At 45.1% G+C, this 10,715-nt stretch overlaps 1 protein-coding gene across 1 annotated transcript in view; it reads left to right on the forward strand.

The window, feature by feature from the left end:
- Positions 1–10,411, forward strand: part of SRPX2 (sushi repeat containing protein X-linked 2) — a 25,446-nt gene extending 15,035 nt beyond the window's left edge. The window contains exons 3-10 of the mRNA XM_032757264.2: positions 1,251–1,442; positions 3,850–4,026; positions 4,319–4,445; positions 4,612–4,733; positions 6,129–6,308; positions 6,633–6,766; positions 8,590–8,711; positions 10,148–10,411. Of these exons, the coding sequence (XP_032613155.1) occupies positions 1,251–1,442; positions 3,850–4,026; positions 4,319–4,445; positions 4,612–4,733; positions 6,129–6,308; positions 6,633–6,766; positions 8,590–8,711; positions 10,148–10,328 (1,235 nt within the window). The 3' untranslated portion in view covers positions 10,329–10,411. The remainder of the gene's footprint in view (positions 1–1,250; positions 1,443–3,849; positions 4,027–4,318; positions 4,446–4,611; positions 4,734–6,128; positions 6,309–6,632; positions 6,767–8,589; positions 8,712–10,147) is intronic.
- Positions 10,412–10,715: the final 304 nt, after the last annotated feature.

Raw genomic sequence — 10,715 nt, forward strand, 5'->3', positions numbered from 1 at the left:
TAGTAGAGACGGGGTTTCACCCTGGTCTCGATCTCCTGACCTCGTGATCCGCCCGCCTCGGCCTCCCAAAGTGCTGGGATTACAAGCGTGAGCCACCGCGCCCAGCCCAAGTGTACCTTTCTTTATAAGAAGGTAGGTGTTACCTTTATAAGAAATAGCCAAAATATTTTCCAAAGTGGCTGTATTTTTGCATTTCCACCAGCCATATATGAGAATTCCAGTTTCTCTCCATCTTCACAAACACTTGGTATTACCAGTTTTTGTAAGGATACCCTCTCTGATGGATATATAAGCAGTATCTCATTATGATTTTAATTTGCATTTCCCAAATGATTAATGATGCTGAACATCTTTTCATGTGCTTATTTGCCATTGGTATATCCTATTCAGTGCCATGTGTGTTTATATCTTTTGTCCATGTTCTAACTGGATTGTTTGCTTTTTCAATGTTTTGAGAGTTCTTTCTATATTTTAAATACTAGTCCCTTTTATGACTTCGTCTTTTCACAGAGCAATTTTTAATTTTGACAAGGTCCAATTTATTAATTCATTAATTTATTTATTAAAATTTAATTTTTCTGGCCGGGCGCAATGGCTCATGCCTGTAATTCCAGCACTTTGGGAGGCCGAGGCAGGAGGATCACGAGGTCAGGAGATCGAGACCATCCTGGCTAACACGGTGAAACCCCGTCTCTACTAAAATACAAAAACTTAGCCGGGTATGATGGCAGGTGCCTGTAGTCCCAGCTACTCAGGAGGCTGAGGCAGGAGAATGGCGTGAACGTGGGAGGCGGAGCTTGCAGTGAGCTGAGGTTACGCCACTGCACTCCAGCCTGGGTGAGAGCGAGACTTCATCTCAAAAAAACAAATTTTAATTTTTCTTTTATTAATTATGCTGTTGGTGTCATACCTAAGACCACTTTGCTTAGCTCTAAATCCCAGTGATTTTCTCCTGTTTTTTCAAGTCCATGATCCCATTTGAGTTAATTTTTGTAAAAGGTGTGAGACTTAGGTCGAGGTGGGGTTTTTTTTTGCATATGGAAGTACAAGTGCTCCAGCACCATTTGTTTGAAGGCTATCTTTCTTCCACTGAATTGTTTTTGCACTTTTGTCAAAAATCATTTCGACACACCTGTGTGAGTTTACTTCTGGGCTCTCTATTTTTTTTCCATTGACCTATTTGTCTTTTCACCAAGACCACACTGTCTTGATTACTGTACTTCTAGCTTGCCTTTCTTCTATTGCTACAGTCCCCCGATGGTGTTATACATTAAATATCCAGGATGGAGAAGCCACATGCTACTCACCGAGGGGAGGAAATTATCACAGCAGCCTGGGCACGCGTTGTGAGCTCTCCTGTGACCGGGGCTTTCGATTGATTGGAAGGAGGTCGGTGCAATGCCTGCCAAGCCGTCGTTGGTCTGGAACTGCCTACTGCAGGCGTAAGTTGTGTGTGTGCATATGCTGACGCATGTATGTGAGAGAAGCCAGCCAGCCAGCTGCTGAGGATATATGCCTGGAGGTGTTACTAATATGCCCTTCTCTCAAGTACAAATTGGGACTATTCCATAAGCCCCCCAGCAGGGCCTTTCCCCATTCTAACATTCGAGTTCAGTTTCTCTGGGTTACTGCCCAAGCAATATGAGCATTTAACTAGCCACCAGCTCTTCTGTCTTGGGGAGCCCAGGAGTGCACAGCCAGAGCTAAGGCTTGGGCCTGAGGTCTGTTGCGGACCTAGATCTTCTTCTGGAGCTCCTAAGGATGTGTGGTCTTAGACTCTTTTCCACTTGTGGTCAACTGCTGTACTTCCTGGCCTGTAGCCTTAGAAGACCTTGGCAGTGGAGCTGTGAAACATCTGCTATTCTTCATTTTCTTCTGAAAGTCAGAAGAAAAATCCCTAAGTCTAGAATGTGAAAGTGCTGATATATACACATTCCAAATCATTTCCCCCTTCAGCTTCCAAATCTCTACCTCTTACTCAAGTTCCGCAGCCTTTTAGCAGCTGAGCTTTTCCTGTCCATATGTCCATGGCAGAACACCATTTGTAGGACACCCATGTATGCACAGCCCTGTATTGGTCACTTCCTGTGTTACTTAATTCTTCAAGTACTCCCAGGCTGCTTATAGATGAATGGGATAGAAACACAAATGTGTGCACATCAATGTCATGTAACTGGATGCAGAAGTGCTGAGCATTCATATAGAAATGGGGCTGGTCAGAGAAGACGCTGTAGAAGAGAAGAGAAGCTTGATAGCCAGAAAGCAGGCAGTCACCACACCCCTCTTGGTGACTGGAATTAAATTGTTTCAGGACTTAGACCCCATCATTTTCAACAGGAATTTGAATCGGTCTGACACAATTGAAAAATATAGGGCTGTAAAGTACAAGTGAACATAAAACCAATTAAAATAATGGTGACATACATATTTCCAGGTGCCTACAATGAGTCAATTACTACATTTGAGCACTGAATCTAGCTTTGACTTTCCTCATAAGAGACAAAAGGGCAAATGCTTTGGATCTATCATTTTTCCTGTCATATGATACTAAGCAAACACATTCATCTGAAGAGACAAATCTTTTCTCTTCGCCCTGATTTCAGAAAGGTCATTTTTGCATAGGTCTTTACAAAGGGACACTGGAAAACAGAAAACGCAATAATCTTTAAGTCTGGTTTGCCAAGCAACAAAATGAACATAGCTTATACAGATCTTTATTCAAAGCTCCAACAATTGAACTTAGGCAGGATTAGAAGTTAGACAACCTAAAGGAATACATGGCCTCCTTCTCTCAAGTATCAGGTGACTCCAACAATACTTTGGCAAGCATAGGCTCACAATTAATCCATGGTGACAGGCTCCACCTCTGCCACATGTGGTGTCCAAGGCACACGGATTCCTCTTTTACCAAATACCACATCTGGCCCTCCAGGCACTGGTCTGACTTGTATTCTTGCCCAGACAGAGAGTCAGCCCAAGGTAGCATGTAAGTGAGCCTCAGCTGAGCAGTACCTACGGGAGCCCCAAAATTATATTGAGTATGCCTGGAGGAGAAAAGAAGCTTTGAACGTGCTCAAGGGCATCTAGCATTTGAGGAATAAGAGACAAAAATGAACAGTTGCTAAGGCCCTAAATGAGCCCAGAGGATATATGCATTGTCTCTTTTAATTTATACAACAATCGTATGAGTTATCCACATTTCACTGAAGAAGACACTGAGACTCAAAAAGATGAGGCAACTTCTTAAAGTTACAGAGCTAGTGAGAGGTAGAACTGGGATGCAAACTCAGGTCTGATTTTTTTTTTTTACTCCTGATAAGTTGTTTTACTTCCCCCTCTAAAATAGATTCTATTTTTTAGAGAAGTTTTAAGTTCACAGCAAAATTGAATGAAAGATACAGATATTTCCCATTTATCCCCAGCACCCACACATGTACAGCCTCCCCTGTTGTCAACATCCCCCACCAGAGTGGTACATTTTTTACAGTTGACGAACATAAATTAATACATCATTGTCACCTGAATTCCATAGTTTCTATTAAGGCCCACTCTTGTTGTATATTCTATGGATTTTGACAATGTACAGTGTTAGGTCTGATTTTGAAGTCTATATGCTTGGACAAGTAATTTACTTTTTTGACACCCCCCTGCCCAAGGGTGCTGCTATACTTTATGAAAATACAAAGACAATTAGGGAAAAAGGCAGTTAGGCACAAAAGTGTAAGGGCAGTTCAGGTAGGGTTTCTGTATTTTCTGCTCTCTCTGATGTTTCTCCCTGTGCTAGATGCCCAGGCATCACCTCCAGATAGTCGCACAAGCCACTGAGCTTGCCACTTGGTTTTCTCTTAGAGATGAGATGCCACGCACTACCATTCATCACTAGTGGCACTTACACCTGCACAAATGGAGTCCTTCTTGACTCTCGCTGTGACTACAGCTGTTCCAGTGGCTACCACCTGGAAGGTGATCGCAGCCGAATCTGCATGGAAGATGGGAGATGGAGTGGAGGCGAGCCTGTATGTGTAGGTAAATGCTGGTTGCTCCCAGTTGTCCTGGTGCAAAGAGCCACCCCAGCATTATATCGACAAAAGATGTGGAATTCTCACCACAGAAGGCATTCCTCTTAGCTATGAGGGTGGCACCCTGGGTATTTGCTAAACAAAATGATCTTCTCCCCTGAAGTTGCATTTCCTTCCCCAGTTTCCTTGAGCACCTTGAACTTTTTACCTACCCAGTGGTGTGTGGCATTGCTTCAAAGGGTTCCCTCCAGGGAAAGCAAGGGGTCCACGAGTCAGCACGTGATTTTTCATCTTGGCAGACATAGATCCCCCCAAGATCCGCTGTCCCCACTCACGTGAGAAGATGGCAGAGCCAGAGAAATTGACTGCTCGAGTATACTGGGACCCACCGTTGGTGAAAGATTCTGCTGATGGTACTATCACCAGGTGAGCCTGAATAATGGATGCCCCTTATGCCTTCCCTCGGCTTCTCTCAGTCATTCCGGCTGGTCACACTGAAACTGCACAGGCTAAGGTGACAGTAGGGATGTGCCTCAGACTTCAATTCTAAGGGTCTCTTTCCTCAGTGTTTCTTTCACCCTGTCCCATGCAGGGTGACACTTCGGGGCCCTGAGCCTGGCTCTCACTTTCCCGAAGGAGAGCATGTGATTCGCTACACTGCCTATGACCGAGCCTACAACCGGGCCAGCTGCAAGTTCATTGTGAAAGTACAAGGTCAGAAAGAATTATTCAGTTTCCATATTGTTCATTAATCCTGCTCTACCCTGACCCACCCCATGTGTCTCCTCTCTATGCCTGGAAGAGACACACCTAATTTATACTGGGAGAGGAGAAAAACAAGTTCACCAAACAGGCTTATTTAGGAAGCCAGCATTACATGTGCATACACATGTTTCTGAAACTTTGACTCTCCAACAAGACTCTCATCAATAAGACTCTCATTATCCTAAATCCAGATAAAATCCACAAGGATATTCTTTATCCATTTCTTTTCTTAGACTTCAAAATGATCACATGTAATCAGCCTTCATTCTGTCATTCACCTCTGCTAAAATTGGTGGTGTTGGCTGCCTGATTCTTCCTCTTTGCTTTGTGTTGTATTGTTTTGTTTTGCTTTTCTCATTATAAAGATTATTCATGCTTATTGTTGAGCATTTGATAAATAAGGAAATATATAAAGGGGAAAAATCTATTACCCCATCCTCCAGAGGCAACTGCTGTTAACTTTTTGGTATTTTCCTTCCAGTCTTTTTTCTATACATACTTTAAAAAATATATAGTTGAGATTGTACTGTGTATCCAATCATAAATCATCCTTTTCACTTTTCATTAACAAAGTAATTTTCCCATGTTCTTTTAAAATTCGTCAGAAACATTTTTAATGACAGCATAATCTTCTACTCTAAAAATATATCATAATTTGCTTAACCCTTCTCCCACCAATGAACATTTAAGATTCCTCCAACTTATTTCTGCTATTAAGAGGAATTCTGCAAGGTAGTCATCTTTACACAGCATGTCCATAAAGTCTGGAAACAGATGGTAATATTTTCTTTTAAAGATTGTCAGTCTTTTGATGACAACATGTATATTCACCTGTGTTTCCAGACTTTACAAACCTTTGTCTGCATTTCAGATTTAATTCCTTTTTTTTTTTTGTGAGACGGAATCTCGCTCTGTCGCCCAGGCTGGAGTGCAGTGGCGCAATCTCGGCTCACTGCAAGCTCCGCCTCCCGGATTCACGCCATTCTCCTGCCTCAGCCTCTCCGAGTAGCTGGGACTACAGGCGCCCGCCACCACGCCCGGCTAATTTTTTGTATTTTTAGTAGAGACGGGGTTTCATCGTGGTCTTGATCTCCTGACCTCGTGATCCACCCGCCTCGGCCTCCCAAAGTGCTGGGATTACAAGCGTGAGCCACCGCGCCCGGCCGATTTAATTCCTTAAGAAAGGAAAATTCCAGCTCTGTCCCCAGCCAGTGGAAATATAGAAAAGCCATTTTTCTGATCATCCTAAGCCTTCTGGTCTAGAAAGCCCAGCATGGGCACCCTCTTAGCCTTTCCTTCTTATAAGAAACACCATAACTTCTAACTTGAGCTCCTCCCTGACAGTGAGACGCTGCCCAACTCTGAAACCTCCGCAGCATGGCTACCTCACCTGCACCTCAGCGGGGGACAACTATGGTGCCACCTGTGAATACCACTGTGATGGCGGTTATGATCGCCAGGGGACACCTTCCCGGGTCTGTCAGTCCAGCCGCCAGTGGTCAGGTTCACCACCAATCTGTACTCGTGAGTGAAACCGGGGAATGGGGCAAGTGGATGTGGTGATCAGGGGAACTTTGGAGGATCTTCCTCATGGCACAGGGGTCCAATAACAATGTATATGATGTGGGAAAGGGGGGTTCTGGGATGTGTCTAATTTAAAGGCCAACTCCTACCCCAAGAAGAAGGGTTTAAAATCTCTAAGTGTTCTTTTAGGATTTCCCCCAAGGGATGGGAGAAACAGCCAGAGAGAGGTAACCTGAAAGACTGGAACACCTCAAGATGTTAGGTTACCTAAGCTGGGATGGAGGAGAAAGCCATACTCTGACTGGTCACCTGCTTCTGCCCTAGCTATGAAGATTAACGTCAATGTCAACTCAGCTGCTGGTCTCTTGGATCAATTCTATGAGAAACAGCGACTCCTCATCATCTCAGCTCCTGATCCTTCCAACCGATATTATAAAATGCAGATCTCTATGCTACAGGTAAGGCCCACTCCCCTAAAGAGGGCTTAGCTCCTGTAAATTATCCCTTACCTTTTCCAAATCAGAGTTATTCTCTGCAGCCCAAACCTTACCTACTTCCTGAAACTTTTTGTGGATAGCATTTGATCAGTTTTACCATAGACATATTTAGCACATTTAAAAAACTTTTTACTGAAAAGGCAATAAAGTCACTGGAGTGGTGGCTGTGACTTGCAGGGGGCTGGGTGAAAGACGGGAAGGGAGTGTGGCAAAGCACTCTGAAGAGACTTGCAAGACAGCTATGATCAAATGTAAATGTTAGGAATTAAGTACGTTTGTGTTTTCAAGGAATAACAGCACTAACAAACACTTATGCAGTAAGTGCTATGTAGGTATCCAGTACTGATCTATGGGTTTTACACATATTCATCCAATTCTCACAACAACCCTTTGGAGGTAGATACTATCATTATCCCCATTGAATAGGTGAGGAAACTGATGCATAGAGATTAAGTCACTTGCCCAAGGTCACTAGCTAGTAAGTGGTGGAGCTGGGATTGAACACAGGGAGTCTGGCTGCAGAATCTCTGCTCTTAGCCACTACCAGTAGCAGAAAAGAAGGAAAAGCATTATGATATCTCAAAGTAAAATGAGAGAGTTGTATGGCAGTTTTTAACATAAGAGATACCTAGCCAAAGCCACTGGTAGGGAGAGGTTGATAGGACAGAATAAATATGATTATGGGGACTTATAAAAGAACAGGCTAGGTTACTGGAGATAATTCAGGGTGTGCTGACAAGACGAAGAGAAGCAGCTCTGGGGAGTTGCAAGGGGCTGGATACCCATGTGGGAGAAAAAGCTACTTGGGAGGTTTCTAAAGATTGAATCTTAGGAGTTGCCAAGTGAATATTCAGAGGCCCAGGATGGAAGCAGTTTTACAAAAAAAAAAAAACAAACCCTGGAGGGTCTAGACCAAAAAGAGGGCCTTATTCATCCAGATATCCAAAAAGACTGACAAAGGTAACAGTTCAGCTGGAAGCAAGGGAGTAAGAACAAGAAAAGGAACCTGTCAGCAAGCATAGTGACTCTGAGGGTGAGGGCTAGAGGGGAAGCCCAAAGATGAAACAGAGGTGGGGCGCCGGGGAGTATTCAAGGCCTCTTTAAACGTCACCCTGATAACTGGCTAGTAGGTGATCCTGCAAGACAAGGCAGGACAGAGATCTGGGGTAGGACTGCAAGCTGCGCTGCCCAGTGCAAGGAAGGTAACAAGGGGTAATGAAAAGAGCACTGGGCGCAATTTGGGAGAAATCCTGGAGACCGAGCGAAGGCCCTGGCCAGGTAGCCTATTGGTAAAGAGCACACGCTTGGGCAGGGGGCATCAGTCCTCAGTTTGAATCTTGGCTCAGCATGTTATTGTCACCACCTGGCTTGTGAGGGGTGTTGTTAGGATTAGATTATGTCTACAAAGCATTAGGTTTGTGTATTCAATAAACAACAGCCATTATCATATCACATTGGCTATCCATCAAGAACTTATGTAATTTAAAACCTATACAAAGCTAAACAATGATTATGTTTCTGCAATTTACTCATTGAATTTCTCTTCTCTACCCCACTTCGTGTAACTGGTTTCAGTAGAATGAAAGAAACACTATTGGGGCAAGTACTTCAGGAATGACAGAGGGAACAGGTTGTCATAGACCCCACAGTGTGATTGTGTGATCATTGGGGGAGAAGGGGCTCCTTTCCCACACTGCTTCATATGGTCCCAGGAGGAATCAGCCAAGTAGCCTTAGGTTTGAACACACAGCTCTGTTGCCTAAAATGTTCTCTCTCCCTCCCAGCAATCCACTTGTGGACTGGATTTGCGGCATGTGACCATCATTGAACTGGTGGGACAGCCACCTCAGGAGGTGGGGCGCATCCGGGAGCAACAGCTGTCAGCCAACATCATCGAGGAGCTCAGGTCCTGGCTGGCAGGCTGCCAAACATGGGGGGAGGGGGGCTGGGGCGGGGGGAGAAACCCTAGGCAGGACACTGGCAAAAGCGGACTATGGGAAACCATCAGACACTACTCTCTTGCGGCACTTCTTGAGTTTGAACTCTTATGAATGCATTAGGTAAGACCAGAGAGTAGTTCTTTACTTTGGTAGAACATCAAAATCAAATGAGGGCTTAAAATACAGATGAGCAGGCCCCACCCTAAACCACCTTAGGAATGTGCCTTTTCAAAGGCACCTGAGGGGACTCTGAAGCACAGCCAGGGCTGAGACAGTAAACCCAAACTTGACTCAGATAAGCCCCTGCTCTTGTTTTCTGGCCTCGTCTCTTTGCCTTCAGTCTCCAAAGGAGGAAAAGGCATCTTTTTTTTTTTTTTTTTTTTTTGAGATGGAGTTTTGCTCTTGTCACCCAGGCTGGAGTGCAATGGCACGATTTCAGCTCACTGAAACCTCCACCTCCCAGGTTCAAGTGATTCTCCTGCCTCAGCCTCCCGAGTAGCTGGGATTACAGGTGTGCACCACCACGCCCAGCTAATTTTTGTATTTTTAGTAGAGACAGGTTTTGCCATATTGGCCAGGCTGGTCTCAAACTCCTGACCTCAGGTGATCTGCCCACCTCCGCCTCCCAACCTGCTGGGATTACAGGCATGAGCCACCATGCCTGGCCGCAAAAGTCATCTTTAAGCACTGAAATCTGAGTAATATCTATCGACTCCTGGGGAAGAGAACATTAGAGGTGACAGGTGATGGAAGAAGTGGGTCTTTCTCATTATCTATCCGGTATCACCCTTCTAATGCCTTCACATATATTCAGGGCCAATAAAGCCATCACTGCTCTGTTTTAGAGCAGTGCCTCTAAACAATAGAGAAACTATACCTGCCTCTAGAGCGCAGTCTCAGTGGGGACAGAAAGATTCAGTCCCAGTTAGGGAAGAGACTAGAAAACACTCAGAGGGAGACTGCAGACTTGCAGCTACAGATGGAAGAGTTAACCAGAAGGTATTTACCAACCTAAGGGCTGCCATGTATGATGTGCATACACAGCATAGTCTCTGCAGCGGGTGGCCCCTGGAGTCACCCTGTGCAGCCTGCACAGCAATATGTGATAGCCCTGCTTAAAGGGGCCTACAATGAAAGCACTGCCTGTTAATAACAAAGCTGTTGCAGCTGAGGTGAGGAAGGGACAGCTTAGCAGAACTAGATGCATAGGGGCAGCAAGAGTAGAATCGGAACACAGAAAAACAAAGAGACTTGAGACAGGAAGTAGAGGGGATGGGGACCAGGGATGAGGTGGGGAAGGAATTAGTCCATGAGTGGAGCTGCAAAAAGTCAGAGGGTAGTAGAGCCTGTGGGGATGGGTGCCCAGACAAGGTCTCATACCTCCCTGGGCTGCTCTCTCTAGGCAATTTCAGCGCCTCACTCGCTCCTACTTCAACATGGTGTTGATTGACAAGCAGGGTATTGACCGAGACCGCTACATGGAACCTGTCACCCCTGAGGAAATCTTCACATTCATTGATGACTACCTACTGAGCAATCAGGAGCTGACCCAGCGTCGGGAGCAAAGGGACATGTGCGAGTGAACTTGAGCCAGGGCATGGTTGAAGTCAAGGGAAAAGCTCCTCTAGTTAGCTGAAACTGGGACCTAATAAAAGGAGGAAATGGTTTCCCACAGTTCTAGGGACAGGACTCTGAGGTAGGTGAGTTTGCCAAATCCTACAATGTTTCCAGGCATCCTTTTAGGGCTGTGTAATAGTTTCCCTAGAAGCTAGGTAGGGACTGAGGACAGGCCTTGGGCAGTGGGTTGGGGGTAGAAGTTCTTCCTTTCCTAACCCGGGCCCTTGCCCAGCTCTCCAAAGTCTTTCAGAGAAGTAAATCCTAAATTCACTCACGAACTGGCTGTTTTAACTGGTTCCTCTACCCTGAGGTGACAGCAGAGGGCAGCACGAGCACAACAGAAACCAGCTTAC

The sequence above is a fragment of the Hylobates moloch genome, unplaced genomic scaffold (assembly GCF_009828535.3).
Source record: "Hylobates moloch isolate HMO894 unplaced genomic scaffold, HMol_V3 SCAFFOLD_7, whole genome shotgun sequence".
NCBI lineage: Eukaryota > Metazoa > Chordata > Mammalia > Primates > Hylobatidae > Hylobates > Hylobates moloch.